This window comes from Nymphalis io, chromosome 2 (assembly GCF_905147045.1).
Source record: "Nymphalis io chromosome 2, ilAglIoxx1.1, whole genome shotgun sequence".
NCBI classification, from domain to species: Eukaryota; Metazoa; Arthropoda; class Insecta; order Lepidoptera; family Nymphalidae; genus Nymphalis; species Nymphalis io.
In genome coordinates, this window is record NC_065889.1 from 4,932,880 (window position 1) to 4,960,711 (window position 27,832).

At 34.7% G+C, this 27,832-nt stretch overlaps 2 protein-coding genes and 1 long non-coding RNA gene across 3 annotated transcripts; all 3 read left to right on the top strand.

The window, feature by feature from the left end:
• Nucleotides 1-336: 336 nt before the first annotated feature.
• LOC126774697 (protein obstructor-E-like) lies at nucleotides 337-12,915 on the top strand. The gene is made up of 6 exons (XM_050496237.1): nucleotides 337-456; nucleotides 678-781; nucleotides 870-1,007; nucleotides 1,236-1,518; nucleotides 1,593-1,662; nucleotides 12,759-12,915. The coding sequence occupies exons 1-6, from the start codon at nucleotides 411-413 to the stop codon at nucleotides 12,913-12,915; spliced, it is 798 nt and encodes a 265-aa protein (XP_050352194.1). The 5' UTR covers nucleotides 337-410.
• LOC126779784 (uncharacterized) lies at nucleotides 11,303-11,855 on the top strand. Its single transcript, XR_007670402.1, has 3 exons — nucleotides 11,303-11,378; nucleotides 11,600-11,703; nucleotides 11,792-11,855. It is a non-coding gene; the product is annotated as an uncharacterized LOC126779784 (long non-coding RNA).
• An 8,514-nt stretch (nucleotides 12,916-21,429) lies between the features above and the next one.
• LOC126774708 (protein obstructor-E-like) lies at nucleotides 21,430-27,563 on the top strand. The gene is made up of 4 exons (XM_050496248.1): nucleotides 21,430-21,714; nucleotides 26,806-27,088; nucleotides 27,163-27,232; nucleotides 27,407-27,563. The coding sequence occupies exons 1-4, from the start codon at nucleotides 21,430-21,432 to the stop codon at nucleotides 27,561-27,563; spliced, it is 795 nt and encodes a 264-aa protein (XP_050352205.1).
• The last annotated feature ends 269 nt before the right edge of the window (nucleotides 27,564-27,832 follow it).

Genomic DNA, 27,832 nt, shown 5'->3' on the forward strand with positions numbered 1-27,832 from the left:
GGAACCATTCTATCAACCAGGACAATTTGAATTGATAGAAAATGAGACTCAAAATCCAGAGCAAGTATAATTTTAACTATATTGTCAACTTATCCTGTTTCTGATAATTGTAATTGTATATAATTATATTTTAATGTAAGCCATAAACGATCAACTCGCAAATAGTATCATTATATGTATATTCATATCTCCACTTAATTTTTGTAATGTATAGTCAATTAATGATAGTGCCATTCATCGAATAAAACAATTCTTTAAAAAATATGTAATTTTATTTTAACGACAAGTGATTTATGAGCATAAATTCTATTAATTATTTTTTAATTACAGCTGAAGTATAAAATCGTTGCACATCGATATTGATCTCATTCGCAATCGTTACTGCTGTGAAAGTCGTCGGATCCTCAACGATGCATTTCTTTGTTTGTTTTGTTGTCTTGTTGCTATCTGCAATCTGTGAGTACATTTGATTATAATGAAAAAATAACATTTTAATATTTATTTTAGCCTTTAAGGCAAATACAAATAAAAATTAAACAAATACAATTTAAACTTACTATATTAGCACTATATATATATATTATTCTTTATAGTGAGCAATGCAGCTTTGTACCCATTGAGACTGCTCTCTTTGTATTTTAGTACAATGGTTAATTAATTACCCATCTAATTTTTAGGCAACGGCCAGTCTTTAATCAATGCCGAAAAAAGCCCACTTTGCAAAGTGCGGAATACATACATAAAAGTGGAGGGAGAATGTGATTCCTACATTGAATGCCGGGTTCGTTTTATAATAATATTTATTTTTTATAAAATATGAATAGCTATAGTTGTATAACACTAAAGTTTTATATTTTGTTCTGTATTAGGACTATCTCTCGACTGAAATGCTATGTCCAGATGGTCTTCATTTCAACCCTAACGCACAGTGGCCGGAGTATGCTTGCGGTTATCCTCAGGATGTGCCTTGCGTAGGTCGTGGCATTACCCGTAAGTATAATAACAATGTTAAAAATATAATAAAATACGGACGACACTTCATGTTTAACAATTTTTAAACTTTGTCTAAGTTTAATAATATATTAATTCTGAAACGTACGTAGCATTTGCTTCGCCAAACTACTACTATAAAAAAAATCTTTGACAGTTGATTGAGAATTGTCAATATCGTTGGGTTGAAAGTTGAGTGCAAAACTATTACGACACACGCCTATGTTAATTTGTAACAACCATAGAATCATATTCAAATTATAATTAATCAAAATATACGTAATTTTGAGAATAGTTTCACTTTCTCCCATCTATTTTTATTAACAGAGCCAGCGAATCCTACAGCTGACTGCGCACATCAATACGGATACTTTCCATCTCCCGTGGCTGACCCAAATGATTGTGGACATTATCGCATTTGTAACGCCGGCAGAGCCATTGAAATGCATTGCCCTACTGGCTTAGCATTTAACCCTGTTACTGCCCAATGCGACTGGCCTGAACTGGTGCCTACCTGCGATGTTGAAAGTAATATATAATATATTTTTAATACCATTATTATGTATTTAAAGGATCGTGTTAATTTAATTGGCGTATTTCAGCTTTCGTTGGGTATCAGTGTCCTCCAGCTGCGATTGACCGAAATGGCAACCCAGTAGTAACAAACCATAAGTAAGAGAAGCATTAATTATTTTTATTTTAATAATTATTCACCATTTTGAAAATCATAATACGAATTAAAGTAAAGATCGTGAACGTTAAATTGAAACCTTTAAAACCTTATTTATTGACCTTTATTATTTCATGTGTACTGTCGCTTTTTATATTGTATATGTATTTTTTAAGGTATGAAGGCGATTGCTCTGCTTTCTACTCGTGTATCAACGGGCACGCCCGCATCCTGTCCTGCGATACTGGATTGGCGTTTAACCCCGTCACCAGTCGTTGCGAAGACGCCGATCGCGTTCAATGCGAAGCGAAGTCTATTGCCAAATATTACTAAGAACGCGTTTGAATAATAATTCATAAAATAATTAATAAAGAAATTTTATATTTTTCAAGTACTGTTATGAATTAATATGTATTATTTTATGTTATGAATAAATAAAAATATCCAAATAAAGTACTTTCTCTTTCAGTCTTATTTAAATTTAAATTACATAAGAGTTAATTACTAAAAATACATGCTTAGAAACGCAAACTAATAATACCTTTTTCCTTGAATTAGAGAAATAACTTTACTTGTCGTGTTTATACAATGATCGTCGATCGATCGATTGACGCTGTTCTGTCAAAATTATTTATATAATTGTGATGACACATAATATTTATGTAATATATTTATGTAATATATTGTGATACAATAAACTGTTATAACTTTTCCTACTTTAGTTAGTCTCTAATTTCAAGTTTTTAAACAGTCCAAGCAGTTTTTTTTGTAGAATGTAAAAATCATAAATATCTATCTATGGCCATAATACTAAAAAAAACAACAAAATATAATAAAGGAGCAGTATCTGTTGGTTGTGTAATTTTTGTAATTTCTGACTAAAGAGCCGAGAATTTCTATTAGACAACGCACCTGCAAGTCCTCGGGTGTTGCAGATGTCCATGGGCAGTGGTAGTCATTTTCCATCAGATAAGCCTCCTGCTCGTTTACCGCCTCTTACATTAAAAAAAATCAGGTTTCTAATCTAAAGTGATTGAGTGCTTTAGTAGATCAAGTAAGGTAAGCATTACCCACTTTTATGACATTTAAAACTTAATTCTTTGATGTTAGGCAGTTGTTGAAGAACAGTGCTCTGATAAAGTAATTCAACATCCTAGGAAAGCAATGTTTACGCCCTCTCTCTATAAATGCACTATCATTCTGTTTTAGGATAGGTATTTAATCCGATACAACCTATTTAATGTTCCTTAAATTTCATAGGTATTCGAAGGTACCCGCTTTTCTAGACAAAATAAATCAGTTGTAGTAATATTCCAAATGCCATATCGCTTGAGTAACTAATATTATCGAGACAGTGCAACGATATAAAAACTGCACGACTTCATATATGGCTGAGGACATCTGTCGGTGCATTGTTATAAATATTGAACTAAGCAGCAATAGTATTTAATTGTTATGTTCAGTTTTAAAAGTAAAGTAAATAAGATCTTAGTTCCCAAGGTTGGTGGCGCCAATCTCTATGGGTAATGGTAACCACATACCATCATATGGCCCATCCACCTATCTATTTAAAAAAAAATGTTATAAGCATTGAACTGCTTAGAAGAGGTCGACCACTGTTTCAATACGCACTCTAATCTATATGGGTATGTTACTGACCATCTCAGGACAATAATCTATTTAAGTTATACATTTGATTTAATTTTTCCCTATTAATTAGTCCCATGCCACACGTACCAGAAACTTATAGCAGCAGGAGAAGTTCCTTTGAACAGATTTACAATAGGCCGTAGCCGGTCTTCTTTGCCTATCCTCGAGCGTGTAATTTGGAGACGGATAAGCTTAATACAGAAACAACTTAAATTGTATAAAAAAAACATATAATTTTAAATAATTCATCTTTAAATTGTTTTTTTTTTCTTTTTCAAATATTTTTAAATTTTATATTTAGTATAAAATTTGAAGAGCGCTATCAAATTTCATGCTTTTGTTTATTTGTAGGCCGGAGGCTATTTAATGAAATTAGTTTATATTTATTTATCCTACTATACATAGCTGAAGCCGCGACTTCACCCGCATCGAATCCAGTTTGTGTCAAAAATGTTTCAAGCACTGCCATCTGAATTACGATTAACGTAGTATTTTATAATAGTCAAAAATATTTTTTGCTATCTTCAAATCTGCATATTTGACAGTTCTCGAAGATGTGTGATATTTGCTTCAATCACCTTTTACCCTCTTTACGCTTTCTCGTCTAAACTACTCAACCAGCGGCTCCGCGGGCGAAAACTAGTGAAAAAATATATTGAACTAAAATATCCGACATGGTCACAATTGTTGGAATGCTTTATAACAGAAGATAGTGATATATTATTTGAAAAAGAAAAGGAAAAATAATAAAAGACAGGAAGAATACAAATTAATGGATGAGGAAATTAAAACACTAATAGCTGAACTATTTCTGCTGACCACAATTATGCCTGTCTCAACAACATTCTAGATAAATTAAAAATGCTCTTTTTAAATGATCATTTAAATTAATAATAACTTAAGTTTTTTATTTAATTTTAGGGAGCCCATATTATAGCCACAAATGAAATTTAACAGTAAACTTAGACCACTTAGAACCTATCTATAATAATTAATATTTATTTCAAACATATATAAACGTACATATATTTAAAATGCAGTTTTTGTTTCAATTATTCATATATGGCAACTAATAGTGTATTAGCAAAGGATAATCTCGTAAAAACCTTGTTTGCAAGCGGGTTGTGTAATGAGAAAAAAAACAAGTGTTTAATTATTCACAATTGGAGGATTTATTGATTATTGGACAAAACGGCTTAGATTGAAGCTTAATATAAATTATGTTAATTTAACGATGCATAAATTAAAAGATTTAAATTAACAGAAAATGAACCATTCTCGAATGCTTTATATATATTTAATTGGAAACATGTTAAACGTGTATTTTATATGTATTTTATTCGTTATTATAATACAATTAATATTCACTTTGTATGGCTGCTAATGATATGATTCATACCAAGAATCTATTTTGTTTTGACAAAACTGAAAACAATTTTTAACCAAATTTTCTATTATTTATTCTTATTTCAAAGTATACAAAACGTTTCGAATTTCTCTTGAAAAATAACATTATTTTATTTAAATTACCATATATAAATAAATAATAATTTACTGCAAGTTAATAATATTTTAATATTTCCTTATATTTCTTATAAAAATATTACACCATAAAACTTTATACCATTTCCATAAAACTGGAAAGCCTCTGTTTTAATTAATTATTAGAAGAGATTATTATAAACGCGTTTGAGTCAGTGATTTTGTCTCTACACACTAGTAATAAAAAACATAGTGTAGCTTATTTTACTTTCTTGTTAATTAATTTTATATGAAGCAAGCCTCTTCGATTTAATAGAAGTAATTTAATTGTTTCATTAATTTACTGATGATCTTAAATTAAAGAACATCGACTGACAAGAGACTATATAAAATGGATACATTTTTGATATAATGTCAGTGTAGTGAGGTTTTTAACCGCGGTTGTCTTTATTTTTACAACAATGATAATACAAAAGTTATTGTTGTTAGGTGTGCCATTACTATTGTTAGGTAAGTAAATAATATTAAAATAAACAAATATCTTTGAAACTTACATCAATATTAAAATTTAAGTAAAATAAAATTTACTATTAGGATAAAATAAAAAAAAAATCGATGTTATATTCGGGTTTATAAGAATGACTATACCGAAAATATTTTTCACATCAGCGCTGTTATTTTTATTTAGATCTTTCTTTGTCTGTACTTATGTCATTACACTAAATCTAAGGGACTTTGCAAGTTAAGTAACTTAATATGATTAATTGTTATTAATGTAGCATTTTTATCAAGTAATAGTCATTGTAATTTAATATAAATGTAGTACCGTAACCGTACCGTAACAGCCTGTGAATGTCCCACTGCTGGGTTAAAGGCCTCCTCTCCTCTTTTTGAGGAGAAGGTTTGGAGCTGATTCCACCACGCTGCTCCAATGCGGGTTGGTGGTTGGGGATCCTGGTCTCCTCGGTAAGTCGTATATACGTGTCAAAACGTATATACGAAATGAGATGATTTCACTTTGACCAAGTCATGATAAATGTAGTGTTTGCTTTTAAATAATTTTATAAAAGCAGTGCGTGAATTAAAATTATATTGTATTTTAAGAATAATAATAAATAATCATCGCTAGCAAACCTAATTAATTAATTAATTTGTTTTCAGTGGAAGCACGTGACACGCAAAGTTTAAACAGAGTAGCTTTCCGAAGACCGATTGGTTTTGGTCTTAAGAATATACCTCTTACTTCAGAAAACCTTAACACTGATAAAAAATTCTCAGAGGTACTCACAGAAGAAAATATTTCTAATGCACCCATAACATATGGTGATGTTACAACATCATCGGTCTCAAATACCGAAAATCCATACAATACTCTCGCCACAACCTCTACGGTAACGCAGAAACCAACATCGCAAAGTGTTATTAATTTCACAACCAGCCCAAAAGCTCCACTCAAACCCAAACCATATATCGTATACCAATCATACGATTATAATTGCAAAAATGTAAATGGATATTATTCAGTGGAAAATCAATGTGACGAATATGTGGAATGCCAGGTCAAATTATTTTTTAAATCTACATTTGTTTATGTCACGGCTAAATCATTTGAAAATATTCATCATAATGTACATTTCGTTACAGAACAATAAAGCCTACCGAAGTTTATGCCCTGACGGGCTTCATTTTGATCCAAAAGCGAAATGGCCAGCATTTCCCTGCGCGTACCCTTCTGAAGTTCAATGTCAAAACCAATCTATCACACGTATGTATTAAGTATTTATCTAAATTAGATTTAGATAGAAGGTAAGGCAATAGAAATACTTACAGGTGCGAAACAATATGTTTAAAACAATGCTGTCGATGGCACCATAATATGGCCAATCTTTTATAGAATCATTGTATAAACACCAGAAGTATAACAAAAATAAAGATATTTCGCAGATGTGTTTAACATTTTGTATTAATGAGTTCTAACGTTAGTTTTCGTTAATTTCCATTAAGGATATACAAATTAATTTGTATGTAATTGAATTTGTAGTTTATTTGGAAAAAGAGAAATTATCGAGTTTCTTGTCGGTTTCTTTCAGTAAACTTTCATTGAACTTAATCCTGTAATATGATTTAAAAGTACTTACGAAAACCTTCTTATTTTTAAACCTAACTGTAATACATCAAACATTTCTTTTCTTACAGAGCAAGCACAACCTACTGGTCAATGTCCTCATAGTTATGAAATATTCCCAACAACTAACGGCGACTGTGGGTACTTTATTGTGTGCCAAGAAGGATTAGCTACCTTAATGCCATGTCCGTCTGGTCTCGCTTTCAATTCCATATCGAGTACTTGCGATTGGCCAGTAAATGTACCAGATTGCAACCTTAACGGTAATTATTGTTGATATTAATTAACTATATTTCAATTTTTTTAACCGCATAACTTTATTTATTATAAAATGATTTCAGTATTCCAAGATTACACCTGCCCATCGGATGATTATGCATTAGTTTCCAATTTCATTTCATATCACAAGTAAGTGTATTTAATGAAAACTTTCTAGTTCGTTGAGTAATTTACGTATAACTGGCAAGAGGGCTACAAAGTGGGTTAAAGTCACTAGAAATTACAATAATTTGAATAAAAAATAAAGGTTTCACGCTTTAGGTATAACGTAGTATAATGTGTAGTAACATTAATGCGGTTTAATGCTAATATTTTTTTCATTTAGCTATCATAGTCCTAGTTTCAAATCCGAGGTCGAGCCAATAAAAATGTTATTGAGTTTTCCTGTCGAAAGTTCTCAATAGCATCCCGGAGTCTGGAGGTTGGAAGTGTGTACACTCCTCGGAAAGTACGAAAAGCCGTTGGTCCTGCGCCTGAACTGCGCATACGCTTGTGCACTATAATATGTTCGGCACAGTTAACTAACCTCTCTTGAGACTGGGCGCCCTGGCAGAAATCGGTCTGAAGGAAATATATTTACGTTATTGAATCTTAACAGTAAAAATGTATTATAAATTCCATCAAAATATCAGCAAATTTAATAATAGGATGACCATGCATTAAGTGTTTTCGCAATTATTGTACTAATTAAGTTATAAATATATAACGTTTGTATTTTTTAAACAGGTATAAAAATAGCTGCAAGCATTACATTGCATGCCAACAGGGACGCCCCCGTCTCCTAAATTGTGATGCAGGTCTCTCCTTCGATGAAAACACTAACCAATGTGTGAAGTCGGAGCTTATTGAAAATTGTCAAAATTATATTGTGTGAATAAAACGATAGTTGAAATAAATAGTGGCTAAAATATTGCAGACAAAAAAGTTAACGTCCTAACTTACTAATATTTTAAACGCGATAGAATGTGGATGTGTATGGATGTGTGATCTTTGTTACTCTTTCTTGAAATAAATTTAGCTTATACCCTGATTTAACACATAGGCTACCTAACACCTCCCCCCCCCCTACCTAACCCCTCACACGTGGGCGTAGCCGAAGGCGGAAGCTAATAATAGTATACCAAATATATAGTAAAAAGTATTCCAAATATAAAGTAAAATATATAGTAAAACCTGAAAAAGTTAGTAAATAATTATTGTTACACATACAGGGTAATTTTAGTTCTCAACATATTTATCACAAGGATTTAATCCTTATCTAAATTTGACACATAATTTTAGAAACATTAAAATATATTCAAGTAAGGACATAATAAAAAGGATAAAATAATACGTGTAATTTTACGCATGCGAAGTTGGAACAACGTAATATACTACTAGTAATATACAAATGAATAAAATTTAAAGATTTAGAAACATCAACTGTCGTGTGGGAAATGCACGAGCCAGTTTAAAAATGTGTGATTGTATTTATAAAACGAGGAATATATTAAGTTTTTCGAGATGGCCCAGATGGCCCAGTGGTAAAAACGCGTGAATCTTAACCGATGATCGTGGTTCAAGCCCGGGCAAGCACCACTGAATTTTCATGTGCTTAATTTGTGATTATAATTCATCCCGTTCTTTACGGTAAAGGAAAACATCGTAAGGAAACCTGCATGTGTCTAATTTCACTGAAATTCTGCCACATGTGTTGTATTCCACCAACCCGCATTGGAGCAGCGTGGTAGGATAAGTTCCAAAACCTTCTCCTCAAAAAAGGAGAGGAGGCCTTAACCCAGCAGTGGGACATTTACAGGCTGTTACCAAAAATATTAAGTTTTCTTTGCTTTATTTTACACATTCAATTAAACCTGAGGAAAGAAGAATATCTGATAATATACCTAAAGTTATTAAAACTGCTACTAAAGTTACTAAAATCTAAATTAAAGGAAATTAAAATAAAATAATATATTACTTTAATAACTATACAGGTACAATGTAGTTATATAATAACTACAGATACAATGGATCTTATTTCCAATGCGGGCGGGCCGGTTGGCGTGGTTGGTAGATACTTGCCTTTCACGCCGAAGGTTGTGGGTTCGATTCCCATCCAGGACAGACAGAAGATGTGCATGAACGTGTCTGTTTGTCCTGAGTCTGGGTGTAATTATCGGTATAAGTATGTATTTACAAAAGAAAAGTAGTATATGTAGTATATCAGTTGTCTGGTTTCCATAGTACGAGCTCTGCTTAGTTTGGGATAAGATGGCCGTGTGTAAATAATGTCGCAGAATATTATTATTCTTATGTTTATGGGCGATGGTGACCACTTACCCACTTCAAAAACATGACTTAAACTGTTAACAGAACATTAACTGTTAAAAATGTCAATGCTGCTCACCCGGAATTGAATATAAATTTTCTCAAGAACATAAATAATATTTCTGAAAATATTTTTATATTTATTTAATGTTAAACTTATGTAACAAAACAAGTATTTTTTAATTAAATTAATTTAATTTAATGATAATTATTAAGAATACAACTAACTCAATATATTTTATTAGATCAATTTTTTATATTGTCATCCATCTCTAGAAGATTATACAAAATTTAACGGCACAAAATTCAGTTAAAAAATTTTAATAGGTTAAGTTAAATAAAATGCTAAATTAAAGAAAGCGCAATAGACTGGACTGGCAACACTTCCAATTGCGTAAATAAATGAAATTTTACTACTAAGAACGTCAACAATAAATATGCGTGATATTAATTATTATAATAACAATTTTCCACTAAAGTTTTGTACCTACTTAAGAAATAGTTGAACAGGAAAACAGAAATTGAGAATAGAGGACAAAATGAAATGGTAACGAAACTCGTTCTACCGTCCAAATATCTTATATTTTTAGAATAGCTAGGCTGACGAGCAAATTGGCTACCTGATAGTGGTCACCAATGATCATAGACACTGGCGTTGTAAGAAATATTAACCATCGCTTACATCGCCAATGCGCCACCAACCATGGGAACTAAGATGATATGTCCCTTGTGCCTGCAATTACACTGTCTCACTCATCCTTGCCATAGATCGACCGACGATTTAAAAAAGGTGGCAGGTACGGGATGGATGCGGACTGCCCAAGATCGGGATGGTTGGCGTTCTGTGTGGGGCTTTCGTCCAGCAGTGGACGACAAAAGACTGAAAAAAGTATCTCATCCTTCAAACCGGAACACAACAATACCAAGTACTGTTGTTTTACGGTATAATGTCTGTTGATTTTACCTCCGTACCTACCCAGACGAGCTTGCACAAAGTCCTACCACCAGTTGTAAGAATCATAATCTTCAGCTCGTCTCGTCTTAATATAGTTGTTTCTAAGCGCTTTAAAACGTTAAACTAGTGATCATTCGTGAGGTTTTATACAAAAAGACTCGCGACTTACGTTTTTTAATTTTAAATATTGGGTTCCTTAAAAATACAACTGCTTATAACAAATGACTTTGTACGCAGATTTCGCTGTAAATAAGGTTAAGAAACTCTTCTTAATGGATTATATGTTTTTCAGATCCCGTAACGATTGTCACTCGCCGGCTGTCCTGCGGTGGATTCTCTACTTATGACGAGTTCACCGTATCCTGCGTCGCGGCTCATGAAGTATCAGCTTGCCCCGTAGAACTGAGAAACGAGGCGAAGCGGCCCAAAGACGCGGAAAACGTCACTGAATATCCAACAACTGAGGAACCATTCTATCAACCAGGACAATTTGAATTGATAGAAAATGAGACTCAAAATCCAGAGCAAGTATAATTTTAACTATATTGTCAACTTATCCTGTTTCTGATAATTGTAATTGTATATAATTATATTTTAATGTAAGCCATAAACGATCAACTCGCAAATAGTATCATTATATGTATATTCATATCTCCACTTAATTTTTGTAATGTATAGTCAATTAATGATAGTGCCATTCATCGAATAAAACAATTCTTTAAAAAATATGTAATTTTATTTTAACGACAAGTGATTTATGAGCATAAATTCTATTAATTATTTTTTAATTACAGCTGAAGTATAAAATCGTTGCACATCGATATTGATCTCATTCGCAATCGTTACTGCTGTGAAAGTCGTCGGATCCTCAACGATGCATTTCTTTGTTTGTTTTGTTGTCTTGTTGCTATCTGCAATCTGTGAGTACATTTGATTATAATGAAAAAATAACATTTTAATATTTATTTTAGCCTTTAAGGCAAATACAAATAAAAATTAAACAAATACAATTTAAACTTACTATATTAGCACTATATATATATATTATTCTTTATAGTGAGCAATGCAGCTTTGTACCCATTGAGACTGCTCTCTTTGTATTTTAGTACAATGGTTAATTAATTACCCATCTAATTTTTAGGCAACGGCCAGTCTTTAATCAATGCCGAAAAAAGCCCACTTTGCAAAGTGCGGAATACATACATAAAAGTGGAGGGAGAATGTGATTCCTACATTGAATGCCGGGTTCGTTTTATAATAATATTTATTTTTTATAAAATATGAATAGCTATAGTTGTATAACACTAAAGTTTTATATTTTGTTCTGTATTAGGACTATCTCTCGACTGAAATGCTATGTCCAGATGGTCTTCATTTCAACCCTAACGCACAGTGGCCGGAGTATGCTTGCGGTTATCCTCAGGATGTGCCTTGCGTAGGTCGTGGCATTACCCGTAAGTATAATAACAATGTTAAAAATATAATAAAATACGGACGATACTTCATGTTTAACAATTTTTAAACTTTGTCTAAGTTTAATAATATATTAATTCTGAAACGTACGTAGCATTTGCTTCGCCAAACTACTACTATAAAAAAAATCTTTGACAGTTGATTGAGAATTGTCAATATCGTTGGGTTGAAAGTTGAGTGCAAAACTATTACGACACACGCCTATGTTAATTTGTAACAACCATAGAATCATATTCAAATTATAATTAATCAAAATATACGTAATTTTGAGAATAGTTTCACTTTCTCCCATCTATTTTTATTAACAGAGCCAGCGAATCCTACAGCTGACTGCGCACATCAATACGGATACTTTCCATCTCCCGTGGCTGACCCAAATGATTGTGGACATTATCGCATTTGTAACGCCGGCAGAGCCATTGAAATGCATTGCCCTACTGGCTTAGCATTTAACCCTGTTACTGCCCAATGCGACTGGCCTGAACTGGTGCCTACCTGCGATGTTGAAAGTAATATATAATATATTTTTAATACCATTATTATGTATTTAAAGGATCGTGTTAATTTAATTGGCGTATTTCAGCTTTCGTTGGGTATCAGTGTCCTCCAGCTGCGATTGACCGAAATGGCAACCCAGTAGTAACAAACCATAAGTAAGAGAAGCATTAATTATTTTTATTTTAATAATTATTCACCATTTTGAAAATCATAATACGAATTAAAGTAAAGATCGTGAACGTTAAATTGAAACCTTTAAAACCTTATTTATTGACCTTTATTATTTCATGTGTACTGTCGCTTTTTATATTGTATATGTATTTTTTAAGGTATGAAGGCGATTGCTCTGCTTTCTACTCGTGTATCAACGGGCACGCCCGCATCCTGTCCTGCGATACTGGATTGGCGTTTAACCCCGTCACCAGTCGTTGCGAAGACGCCGATCGCGTTCAATGCGAAGCGAAGTCTATTGCCAAATATTACTAAGAACGCGTTTGAATAATAATTCATAAAATAATTAATAAAGAAATTTTATATTTTTCAAGTACTGTTATGAATTAATATGTATTATTTTATGTTATGAATAAATAAAAATATCCAAATAAAGTACTTTCTCTTTCAGTCTTATTTAAATTTAAATTACATAAGAGTTAATTACTAAAAATACATGCTTAGAAACGCAAACTAATAATACCTTTTTCCTTGAATTAGAGAAATAACTTTACTTGTCGTGTTTATACAATGATCGTCGATCGATCGATTGACGCTGTTCTGTCAAAATTATTTATATAATTGTGATGACACATAATATTTATGTAATATATTTATGTAATATATTGTGATACAATAAACTGTTATAACTTTTCCTACTTTAGTTAGTCTCTAATTTCAAGTTTTTAAACAGTCCAAGCAGTTTTTTTTTGTAGAATGTAAAAATCATAAATATCTATCTATGGCCATAATACTAAAAAAAAACAACAAAATATAATAAAGGAGCAGTATCTGTTGGTTGTGTAATTTTTGTAATTTCTGACTAAAGAGCCGAGAATTTCTATTAGACAACGCACCTGCAAGTCCTCGGGTGTTGTAGATGTCCATGGGCAGTGGTAGTCATTTTCCATCAGATAAGCCTCCTGCTCGTTTACCGCCTCTTACATTAAAAAAAAATCAGGTTTCTAATCTAAAGTGATTGAGTGCTTTAGTAGATCAAGTAAGGTAAGCATTACCCACTTTTATGACATTTAAAACTTAATTCTTTGATGTTAGGCAGTTGTTGAAGAACAGTGCTCTAATAAAGTAATTCAACATCCTAGGAAAGCAATGTTTACGCCCTCTCTCTATTAATGCACTATCATTCTGTTTTAGGATAGTTATTTAATCCGATACAACCTATTTAATGTTCCTTAAATTTCATAGGTATTCGAAGGTACCCGCTTTTCTAGACAAAATAAATCAGTTGTAGTAATATTCCAAATGCCATATCGCTTGAGTAACTAATATTATCGAGACAGTGCAACGATATAAAAACTGCACGACTTCATATATGGCTGAGGACATCTGTCGGTGCATTGTTATAAATATTGAACTAAGCAGCAATAGTATTTAATTGTTATGTTGAGTTTTAAAAGTAAAGTAAATAAGATCTTAGTTCCCAAGGTTGGTGGCGCCAATGTCTATGGGTAATGGTAACCACATACCATCATATGGCCCATCCACCTATCTATTTAAAAAAAATGTTATAAACATTGAACTGCTTAGAAGAGGTCGACCACTGTTTCAATACGCACTCTAATCTATATGGGTATGTTACTGACCATCTCAGGACAATAATCTATTTAAGTTATACATTTGATTTAATTTTTCCCTATTAATTAGTCCCATGCCACACGTACCAGAAACTTATAGCAGCAGGAGAAGTTCCTTTGAACAGATTTACAATAGGCCGTAGCCGGTCTTCTTTGCCTATCCTCGAGCGTGTAATTTGGAGACGGATAAGCTTAATACAGAAACAACTTAAATTGTATAAAAAAAACATATAATTTTAAATAATTCATCTTTAAATTGTTTTTTTTTTTCTTTTTCAAATATTTTTAAATTTTATATTTAGTATAAAATTTGAAGAGCGCTATCAAATTTCATGCTTTTGTTTATTTGTAGGCCGGAGGCTATTTAATGAAATTAGTTTATATTTATTTATCCTACTATACATAGCTGAAGCCGCGACTTCACCCGCATCGAATCCAGTTTGTGTCAAAAATGTTTCAAGCACTGCCATCTGAATTACGATTAACGTAGTATTTTATAATAGTCAAAAATATTTTTTGCTATCTTCAAATCTGCATATTTGACAGTTCTCGAAGATGTGTGATATTTGCTTCAATCACCTTTTACCCTCTTTACGCTTTCTCGTCTAAACTACTCAACCAGCGGCTCCGCGGGCGAAAACTAGTGAAAAAATATATTGAACTAAAATATCCGACATGGTCACAATTGTTGGAATGCTTTATAACAGAAGATAGTGATATATTATTTGAAAAAGAAAAGGAAAAATAATAAAAGACAGGAAGAATACAAATTAATGGATGAGGAAATTAAAACACTAATAGCTGAACTATTTCTGCTGACCACAATTATGCCTGTCTCAACAACATTCTAGATAAATTAAAAATGCTCTTTTTAAATGATCATTTAAATTAATAATAACTTAAGTTTTTTATTTAATTTTAGGGAGCCCATATTATAGCCACAAATGAAATTTAACAGTAAACTTAGACCACTTAGAACCTATCTATAATAATTAATATTTATTTCAAACATATATAAACGTACATATATTTAAAATGCAGTTTTTGTTTCAATTATTCATATATGGCAACTAATAGTGTATTAGCAAAGGATAATCTCGTAAAAACCTTGTTTGCAAGCGGGTTGTGTAATGAGAAAAAAAACAAGTGTTTAATTATTCACAATTGGAGGATTTATTGATTATTGGACAAAACGGCTTAGATTGAAGCTTAATATAAATTATGTTAATTTAACGATGCATAAATTAAAAGATTTAAATTAACAGAAAATGAACCATTCTCGAATGCTTTATATATATTTAATTGGAAACATGTTAAACGTGTATTTTATATGTATTTTATTCGTTATTATAATACAATTAATATTCACTTTGTATGGCTGCTAATGATATGATTCATACCAAGAATCTATTTTGTTTTGACAAAACTGAAAACAATTTTTAACCAAATTTTCTATTATTTATTCTTATTTCAAAGTATACAAAACGTTTCGAATTTCTCTTGAAAAATAACATTATTTTATTTAAATTACCATATATAAATAAATAATAATTTACTGCAAGTTAATAATATTTTAATATTTCCTTATATTTCTTATAAAAATATTACACCATAAAACTTTATACCATTTCCATAAAACTGGAAAGCCTCTGTTTTAATTAATTATTAGAAGAGATTATTATAAACGCGTTTGAGTCAGTGATTTTGTCTCTACACACTAGTAATAAAAAACATAGTGTAGCTTATTTTACTTTCTTGTTAATTAATTTTATATGAAGCAAGCCTCTTCGATTTAATAGAAGTAATTTAATTGTTTCATTAATTTACTGATGATCTTAAATTAAAGAACATCGACTGACAAGAGACTATATAAAATGGATACATTTTTGATATAATGTCAGTGTAGTGAGGTTTTTAACCGCGGTTGTCTTTATTTTTACAACAATGATAATACAAAAGTTATTGTTGTTAGGTGTGCCATTACTATTGTTAGGTAAGTAAATAATATTAAAATAAACAAATATCTTTGAAACTTACATCAATATTAAAATTTAAGTAAAATAAAATTTACTATTAGGATAAAATAAAAAAAAAATCGATGTTATATTCGGGTTTATAAGAATGACTATACCGAAAATATTTTTCACATCAGCGCTGTTATTTTTATTTAGATCTTTCTTTGTCTGTACTTATGTCATTACACTAAATCTAAGGGACTTTGCAAGTTAAGTAACTTAATATGATTAATTGTTATTAATGTAGCATTTTTATCAAGTAATAGTCATTGTAATTTAATATAAATGTAGTACCGTAACCGTACCGTAACAGCCTGTGAATGTCCCACTGCTGGGTTAAAGGCCTCCTCTCCTCTTTTTGAGGAGAAGGTTTGGAGCTGATTCCACCACGCTGCTCCAATGCGGGTTGGTGGTTGGGGATCCTGGTCTCCTCGGTAAGTCGTATATACGTGTCAAAACGTATATACGAAATGAGATGATTTCACTTTGACCAAGTCATGATAAATGTAGTGTTTGCTTTTAAATAATTTTATAAAAGCAGTGCGTGAATTAAAATTATATTGTATTTTAAGAATAATAATAAATAATCATCGCTAGCAAACCTAATTAATTAATTAATTTGTTTTCAGTGGAAGCACGTGACACGCAAAGTTTAAACAGAGTAGCTTTCCGAAGACCGATTGGTTTTGGTCTTAAGAATATACCTCTTACTTCAGAAAACCTTAACACTGATAAAAAATTCTCAGAGGTACTCACAGAAGAAAATATTTCTAATGCACCCATAACATATGGTGATGTTACAACATCATCGGTCTCAAATACCGAAAATCCATACAATACTCTCGCCACAACCTCTACGGTAACGCAGAAACCAACATCGCAAAGTGTTATTAATTTCACAACCAGCCCAAAAGCTCCACTCAAACCCAAACCATATATCGTATACCAATCATACGATTATAATTGCAAAAATGTAAATGGATATTATTCAGTGGAAAATCAATGTGACGAATATGTGGAATGCCAGGTCAAATTATTTTTTAAATCTACATTTGTTTATGTCACGGCTAAATCATTTGAAAATATTCATCATAATGTACATTTCGTTACAGAACAATAAAGCCTACCGAAGTTTATGCCCTGACGGGCTTCATTTTGATCCAAAAGCGAAGCATTTCCCTGCGCGTACCCTTCTGAAGTTCAATGTCAAAACCAATCTATCACACGTATGTATTAAGTATATATCTAAATTAGATTTAGATAGAAGGTAAGGCAATAGAAATACTTACAGGTGCGAAACAATGTTTAAAACGATGCTGTCGATGGCACCATAATATGGCCAATCTTTTATAGAATCATTGTATAAACACCAGAAGTATAATAAAAATAAAGATATTTCGCAGATGTGTTTAACATTTTGTATTAATGAGTTCTAACGTTAGTTTTCGTTAATTTCCATTAAGGATATACAAATTAATTTGTATGTAATTGAATTTGTAGTTTATTTGGAAAAAGAGAAATTATCGAGTTTCTTGTCGGTTTCTTTCAGTAAACTTTCATTGAACTTAATCCTGTAATATGATTTAAAAGTACTTACGAAAACCTTCTTATTTTTAAACCTAACTGTAATACATCAAACATTTCTTTTCTTACAGAGCAAGCACAACCTACTGGTCAATGTCCTCATAGTTATGAAATATTCCCAACAACTAACGGCGACTGTGGGTACTTTATTGTGTGCCAAGAAGGATTAGCTACCTTAATGCCATGTCCGTCTGGTCTCGCTTTCAATTCCATATCGAGTACTTGCGATTGGCCAGTAAATGTACCAGATTGCAACCTTAACGGTAATTATTGTTGATATTAATTAACTATATTTCAATTTTTTTAACCGCATAACTTTATTTATTATAAAATGATTTCAGTATTCCAAGATTACACCTGCCCATCGGATGATTATGCATTAGTTTCCAATTTCATTTCATATCACAAGTAAGTGTATTTAATGAAAACTTTCTAGTTCGTTGAGTAATTTACGTATAACTGGCAAGAGGGCTACAAAGTGGGTTAAAGTCACTAGAAATTACAATAATTTGAATAAAAAATATAGGTTTCACACTTTCACGTTACACCTAAACGTAGTATAATGTGTAGTAACATTAATGCTGTTTAATGCTAATATTTTTTTCATTTAGCTATCATAGTCCTAGTTTTAAATCCGAGGTCGAGCGAATAAAAAGGTTATTAAGTTTTCCTGTCGAAAGTTCTCAATAGCAGCCCGGAGTCTGGAGGTTGGAAGTGTGTACACTCCTCGGAAAGTACGAAAAGCCGTTGGTCCTGCGCCTGAACTGCGCATACGCTTGTGCACTATAATATGTTCGGCACAGTTAACTAACCTCTCTTGAGACTGGGCGCCCTGGCAGAAATCGGTCTGAAGGAAATATATTTACGTTATTGAATCTTAACAGTAAAAATGTATTATAAATTCCATCAAAATATCAGCAAATTTAATAATAGGATGACCATGCATTAAGTGTTTTCGCAATTATTGTACTAATTAAGTTATAAATATATAACGTTTGTATTTTTTAAACAGGTATAAAAATAGCTGCAAGCATTACATTGCATGCCAACAGGGACGCCCCCGTCTCCTAAATTGTGATGCAGGTCTCTCCTTCGATGAAAACACTAACCAATGTGTGAAGTCGGAGCTTATTGAAAATTGTCAAAATTATATTGTGTGAATAAAACGATAGTTGAAATACATAGTGGCTAAAATATTGCAGACAAAAAGTTAACGTCCTATCCTACTAATATTTTAAGCGCGATAGAATGTGGATATGTGTGGATGTGTGATCTTTGTTACTTTTTCTTGAAATAAAGTTAGCTTATACCCTAATTTAACACATAGGCTACCTAACACCTCCCCCCCCTACCTAACCCCTCACACGTGGGCGTAGCCGCGGGCGAAAGCTAATAATAGTATACCAAAATATGTAGTAAAACCTGAAAAAGTTAGTTAATAATTATTGTTACACATACAGGGTAATTTTAGTTCTCAACATATTTATCATAAGGATTTAATCCTTATCTAAATTAGACACATAATTTTAGAAACATTAAAATATATTCAAGTAAGCACATGAAAATAATAAGTGCACGTGCGGCGTGTATGTATGTAACAGGGTACGGGCAAATAGATTGTTACACGCTTCAGTCAAAATCAAGCCCGGGCAAGCACCACTGAATTTTCATGTGCTTAATTTGTGATTATAATTCATCTCGCCTGCATCTAAACCTGCATGTGTTTAATTTCACTGAAATTCTGCCACATGTGTTGTATTCCACCAACCCGCATTGGAGCAGCGTGGTAGGATAAGTTCCAAAACCTTCTCCTCAAAAAAGGAGAGGAGGCCTTAACCCAGCAGTGGGACATTTACAGGCTGTTACCAAAAATATTAAGTTTTCTTTGCTTTATTTTACACATTCAATTAAACCTGAGGAAAGAAGAATATCTGATAATATACCTAAAGTTATTAAAACTGCTACTAAAGTTACTAAAATCTAAATTAAAGGAAATTAAAATAAAATAATATATTACTTTAATAACTATACAGGTACAATGTAGTTATATAATAACTACAGATACAATGGATCTTATTTCCAATGCGGGCGGGCCGGTTGGCGTGGTTGGTAGATACTTGCCTTTCACGCCGAAGGTTGTGGGTTCGATTCCCATCCAGGACAGACAGAAGATGTGTATGAACGTGTCTGTTTGTCCTGAGTCTGGGTGTAATTATCGGTATAAGTATGTATTTACAAAAGAAAAGTAGTATATGTAGTATATCAGTTGTCTGGTTTCCATAGTACGAGCTCTGCTTAGTTTGGGATAAGATGGCCGTGTGTAAATAATGTCGCAGAATATTATTATTCTTATGTTTATGGGCGATGGTGACCACTTACCCACTTCAAAAACATGACTTAAACTGTTAACAGAACATTAACTGTTAAAAATGTCAATGCTGCTCACCCGGAATTGAATATAAATTTTCTCAAGAACATAAATAATATTTCTGAAAATATTTTTATATTTATTTAATGTTAAACTTATGTAACAAAACAAGTATTTTTTAATTAAATTAATTTAATTTAATGATAATTATTAAGAATACAACTAACTCAATATATTTTATTAGATCAATTTTTTATATTGTCATCCATCTCTAGAAGATTATACAAAATTTAACGGCACAAAATTCAGTTAAAAAATTTTAATAGGTTAAGTTAAATAAAATGCTAAATTAAAGAAAGCGCAATAGACTGGACTGGCAACACTTCCAATTGCGTAAATAAATGAAATTTTACTACTAAGAACGTCAACAATAAATATGCGTGATATTAATTATTATAATAACAATTTTCCACTAAAGTTTTGTACCTACTTAAGAAATAGTTGAACAGGAAAACAGAAATTGAGAATAGAGGACAAAATGAAATGGTAACGAAACTCGTTCTACCGTCCAAATATCTTATATTTTTAGAATAGCTAGGCTGACGAGCAAATTGGCTACCTGATAGTGGTCACCAATGATCATAGACACTGGCGTTGTAAGAAATATTAACCATCGTTTACATCGCCAATGCGCCACCAACCATGGGAACTAAGATGATATGTCCCTTGTGCCTGCAATTACACTGTCTCACTCATCCTTGCCATAGATCGACCGACGATTTAAAAAAGGTGGCAGGTACGGGATGGATGCGGACTGCCCAAGATCGGGATGGTTGGCGTTCTGTGGGGGAGGCTTTCGTCCAGCAGTGGACGACAAAAGACTGAAAAAAGTATCTCATCCTTCAAACCGGAACACAACAATACCAAGTACTGTTGTTTTACGGTAGAATGTCTGTTGATTTTACCTCCGTACCTACCCAGACGAGCTTGCACAAAGTCCTACCACCAGTTGTAAGAATCATAATCTTCAGCTCGTCTCGTCTTAATATAGTTGTTTCTAAGCGCTTTAAAACGTTAAACTAGTGATCATTCGTGAGGTTTTATACAAAAAGACTCGCGACTTACGTTTTTTAATTTTAAATATTGGGTTCCTTAAAAATACAACTGCTTATAACAAATGACTTTGTACGCAGATTTCGCTGTAAATAAGGTTAAGAAACTCTTCTTAATGGATTATATGTTTTTCAGATCCCCTAACGATTGTCAAATTTACTTCATTTGTATTAATGGCAAGACTTGCCGGCTGTCCTGCGGTGGATTCTCTGCTTATGACGAGTTCACCGAATCCTGCGTCGCGGCTCATGAAGTATCAGCTTGCCCCGTAGAACTGAGAAACGAGGCGAAGCGGCCCAAAGACGCGGAAAACGTCACTGAATATCCAACAACTGAGGAACCATTCTATCAACCAGGACAATTTGAATTGATAGAAAATGAGACTCAAAATCCAGAGCAAGTATAATTTTAACTATATTGTCAACTTATCCTGTTTCTAATAATTGTAATTGTATATAATTATATTTTAATGTAAGCCATAAACGATCAACTCGCAAATAGTATCATTATATGTATATTCATATCTCCACTTTAGTCCAGAGGGTGGATCTACCAGTTATCTGTCCGATAGCTGGTTGGAATCACTACGGGTACGCGACCCCGGACTGCTCTAGCTACTAGTGTCACATTCCTGTATCTTCCGTGATCACAGTATCCTCACTCCTCTCCTTGATACGCTGTTTCCCAAAATTATCCCAGCGTCACGCCAAAGAAGAAGGAAAACTAATATTAAACCCGGAGCGGTGCCTCCGTTTAGGCGTAAGCCAGTCACCTGCGGCCAAACCAGCACCACACGTATTGATTCGTCATTCCTGCGGATCCTGCTGGGGAGGAGGAGAGGGTGGCATGGGTACTGGGCAAGCCCGTGTTGCCATAAAGTCGCCTGGCCCAGGCGTAGCAGCATCCACGGAGAGGACACTTCGCTCACCTGTCTTGCAGGTGGAAAACAACACGGAGAGTGGCAGTCACCGGTTATAAGTCAGCACGAATAGGCGTAAGTGCGGACGCCAGGGGCCACTCTTGACAGTAGGAGGATCCATCGTAGATCCATTGATCAGTTACCGCCTGCTTTAAGTCGGGCAGCCCCCGATCAATAAGGTACTGATCCGCCTCAGCGTTAACTTGTTCCGCCTGGGTGAACGGAACACAAGCCTTACAGCTAGACGTTGACGCTGTGACATTAATCACCTGCTCAAAGAAACAAAAATCTCAAAACCCACAACAACGCTGCTTACATGCGCTTTGCGACATGGAATGTCCGAACGATGAGGACAGGCTTCCCGAACACCTACGGAAGCTCCGATTGCGCCCAAAAACTGCGCAAAACTTACAGTATCGACGTGGAGCTTAAAAGGCTCAAAATCGATATCGTAGCCTTACAAGAGACCAGAACTGAAGACGAAGGGTCTTTGCGTGAAGCTAACTACACTTTTTACTGGAAGGGCAAGAGTTCCTTGGAAACACGAGAGCATGGTGTAGGTTTCGCGGTTCGAAACCATCTCATCAACGCCATAGAGACACCTGTAGGCGTTTCCGAGCGGATTATGGTCTTGCGTCTAAACACAAAAAGCGGCTTTGTCACGCTAATTTCCGCTTACGCACCGACGCTTAGTTCAAAACCTGAGACCAAGGATCAGTTCTACGGCCAGCTCAATGAGACAGTGCGCAGGGTGAATCCAACTGACAGACTGCATATTTTGGGTGACTTTAATGCCCGCGTCGGTCAGGGTACATCAGCCTGGCCTGAATGCCTCGGTGCACACGGCATAGGCAAGCTTAACGACAACGGACAACGACTGTTGGAGTTTTGCTCAAGGCACCAGCTGTGTGTTACCAACACCTTTTTTAAAGCCAAAATGATGCGGAAAGTCTCGTGGATGCACCCTCGATCTAAACACTGGCACCAATTAGACCTTGCTCTAACAAGAAGGAGGGATCTACGGGAAACGCTCCACACGCGGGCGTTTCACAGTGCCGATTGCGACACCGATCACAGCCTCGTCGCTACTAAAGTCCGACTTGTCCCTAGAAGAGTCCATTCTTCCAAGCCACTCGGTCGAAAAAAGATAAATCTTTTCAAGACTCGTGACATGGAAGTAGTGGAGTCATTTGGGGAACTCGTCCGCGAAGAAGTTGCAACTTGGGATAGTACGGCATCAGCGCGAGTCGAATGGGAAAAAGTCAAGTCTCTTCTCACTGACACTGCAGGCAAGATTTTTGGCTATCAAAAGGCAAAATCTTACGACTGGTTTCAAGAAAACGAGAAGCACTTACTTCCCTTGATTGACTCGAAACGCCAAGCCGCTTTAAATTTTCGCCTTAACCCTTGCGATGCGACGCGTAAAGATCTCACGAAGGCAGAAGCCTCACTCCAGCGTAGCACGCGCTTCTTTGTAAATGCGTATTGGACAGAGCTTTGCCAAAGCATCCAAGCGTGCGCAATCGCGGGGGATATTGGCGGGGTGTACGCGGGCATCAAAAGAGCTCTTGGACCTACTCCAAAAAAGACGGCACCTCTCAAGGAAACCGACGGTTCTGTTATAACAGACAGCACCCGTCAGATGGCAAGATGAGTAGAATACTACAAGGGGCTCTACTCGTGCCCAGTGGATATTCAGCCAGAAGCAATGGAGCTTGTCCCGAATCTGGCAACTTGGCACGAGCTAGACGTTGCACCCACAGTAGAGGAACTTTATCTGGCCGTCAAGAAGCTCAAATGTGGAAAGAGCCCCGGAAAAGACGATGTTGTCACCGAAGTCGTCAAGCTTGAGTGCCTCTTGCCCATCCTTCATAACCACCTGGCTAAGTGCTGGGAAGAAAACTACGTCCCTCAGGATATGCGAGATGCTAACATCGTCACTCTTTATAAAGGCAAAGGCGATCGTGGCGACTGCAACTGTTACCGCGGAATATCTCTTCTTAGCATCGTCGGTAAAGCCTTTGCCAGGGCCATTTTAGGCAAACTACAAAGGCTCGCCGACCGCGTATACCCTGAGGCACAATGTGGTTTTAGGTCCCAACGGTCAACTGTCGACATGATATTTTCACTCAGACAGCTACAAGAAAAGTGTAGGGAGCAACATACCCCCCTAGTCATTGCATTTGTAGACCTAAATAAGGCTTTTGACTCCGTGAGCAGAGAGGGGTTGTACTCGGTTCTTGTCAGAATTGGATGCCCCCCAAAACTCCTAAGGATAGTGCAATCGTTCCACGAAGGTATGGAAGTTACCGTCCTGCACAATGGCAACGCATCCACGCCATTCGACGTACGCCGTGGTGTTCGTCAAGGTTGTGCACTGGCCCCCACCTTGTTCGGAATATTCTTCTCAGTGCTTCTGAAGGTTGCTTTTGGAGATGAACAGCAAGGCGTCCACTTACACACGCGAACCGATGGTAGGCTGTACAACATCTCAATGCTCAAGTCCAAACGCTACAGGGAGGACTTATTTGTAGATAGTCTCCTCTTCGCTGACGACGCTGCCTTCGTTGCTCATGACCAAGCTCAACTCCAGAGTCTAATGGACAAATTTGCCAGAGCGTGCGACCTCTTTTCAATGTCCATAAACTGCAAGAAGACCGTTATTTTAGCGCAAGGATGTTTAGAGCAACCAGTCATCTTGCTTAACGGCGCACCTTTACAGGTGGTTAACAAATTTTGCTACCTTGGGTCGCATTTGTCGAGCAATCTCTCGCTTGATGCAGAGATCGACTTCCGCATCGGCAAAGCAGCCTCTACGTTCGGGAGGCTCTGTTCAAGGGCTTGGGATAACAGACACCTTACGGTAAAAACGAAAATGCTTGTTTACCAATCATGTGTCCTAAGCACACTCTTGTATGGAGCAGAAACGTGGACAACGTACGCAAAACAAGAACGCCGACTAAACACATTTCACTTGCGCTGTCTTCGGAGCATTCTGGGCATCACATGGCAGGATCGCGTGACAAACGAGTCTGTTCTAGGCGAGGCACAGCTGCCTAGCATCATGGCCATTCTCAAAAAAAAACGGTTACGGTGGCTGGGACACGTGAATCGAATGGAGCAGACCCGTCTTCCAAGGCAAATACTACTGGGAGAGGTTGTGGATGCAAAGAGGTCTGTTGGGAGGCCTATGCTCCGTTACAAAGATTGCGCTAAGCGTGATATGGTTGCGTTTAACATCCCTAGCATGGGAGGAACTGGCAGAGGACCGTGCCAAGTGGCGACGCCTTATTCACGAAGGTCAATCAAAGCATGACAATGACTGGTTTAAACTACTAAAAGAAAAACGCACTAGGCGTCATGAGCGGGCTTCAAACCCCCGCCCATCTGGGGGCGCATACACTTGTCGGAAGTGCGGCCGGAGGATCCTCTCTCGCATTGGTCTATTCAGTCATGAACGCAAGTGCCTTCGCGATGCCGCTTAAATCATCTGTCAAAGATGCAGAGGCCTATATTATTATATCTCCACTTAATTTTTGTAATGTATAGTCAATTAATGATAGTGCCATTCATCGAATAAAACAATTCTTTAAAAAATATGTAATTTTATTTTAACGACAAGTGATTTATGAGCATAAATTCTATTAATTATTTTTTAATTACAGCTAAAGTATAAAATCGTTGCACATCGATATTGATCTCATTCGCAATCGTTACTGCTGTGAAAGTCGTCGGATCCTCAACGATGCATTTCTTTGTTTGTTTTGTTGTCTTGTTGCTATCTGCAATCTGTGAGTACATTTGATTATAATGAAAAAATAACATTTTAATATTTATTTTAGCCTTTAAGGCAAATACAAATAAAAATTAAACAAATACAATTTAAACTTACTATATTAGCACTATATATATATATATTATTCTTTATAGTGAGCAATAGAGCTTTGTACCCATTGAGACTGCTCTCTTTGTATTTTAGTACAATGGTTAATTAATTACCCATCTAATTTTTAGGCAACGGCCAGTCTTCAATCAATGCCGAAAAAAGCCCACTTTGCAAAGTGCGGAATACATACATAAAAGTGGAGGGAGAATGTGATTCCTACATTGAATGCCGGGTTCGTTTTATAATAATATTTATTTTTTATAAAATATGAATAGCTATAGTTGTATAACACTAAAGTTTTATATTTTGTTCTGTATTAGGACTATCTCTCGACTGAAATGCTATGTCCAGATGGTCTTCATTTCAACCCTAACGCACAGTGGCCGGAGTATGCTTGCGGTTATCCTCAGGATGTGCCTTGCGTAGGTCGTGGCATTACCCGTAAGTATAATAACAATGTTAAAAATATAATAAAATACGGACGACACTTCATGTTTAACAATTTTTAAACTTTGTCTAAGTTTAATAATATATTAATTCTGAAACGTACGTAGCATTTGCTTCGCCAAACTACTACTATAAAAAAAATCTTTGACAGTTGATTGAGAATTGTCAATATCGTTGGGTTGAAAGTTGAGTGCAAAACTATTACGACACACGCCTATGTTAATTTGTAACAACCATAGAATCATATTCAAATTATAATTAATCAAAATATACGTAATTTTGAGAATAGTTTCACTTTCTCCCATCTATTTTTATTAACAGAGCCAGCGAATCCTACAGCTGACTGCGCACATCAATACGGATACTTTCCATCTCCCGTGGCTGACCCAAATGATTGTGGACATTATCGCATTTGTAACGCCGGCAGAGCCATTGAAATGCATTGCCCTACTGGCTTAGCATTTAACCCTGTTACTGCCCAATGCGACTGGCCTGAACTGGTGCCTACCTGCGATGTTGAAAGTAATATATAATATATTTTTAATACCATTATTATGTATTTAAAGGATCGTGTTAATTTAATTGGCGTATTTCAGCTTTCGTTGGGTATCAGTGTCCTCCAGCTGCGATTGACCGAAATGGCAACCCAGTAGTAACAAACCATAAGTAAGAGAAGCATTAATTATTTTTATTTTAATAATTATTCACCATTTTGAAAATCATAATACGAATTAAAGTAAAGATCGTGAACGTTAAATTGAAACCTTTAAAACCTTATTTATTGACCTTTATTATTTCATGTGTACTGTCGCTTTTTATATTGTATATGTATTTTTTAAGGTATGAAGGCGATTGCTCTGCTTTCTACTCGTGTATCAACGGGCACGCCCGCATCCTGTCCTGCGATACTGGATTGGCGTTTAACCCCGTCACCAGTCGTTGCGAAGACGCCGATCGCGTTCAATGCGAAGCGAAGTCTATTGCCAAATATTACTAAGAACGCGTTTGAATAATAATTCATAAAATAATTAATAAAGAAATTTTATATTTTTCAAGTACTGTTATGAATTAATATGTATTATTTTATGTTAGGAATAAATAAAAATATCCAAATAAAGTACTTTCTCTTTCAGTCTTATTTAAATTTAAATTACATAAGAGTTAATTACTAAAAATACATGCTTAGAAACGCAAACTAATAATACCTTTTTCCTTGAATTAGAGAAATAACTTTACTTGTCGTGTTTATACAATGATCGTCGATCG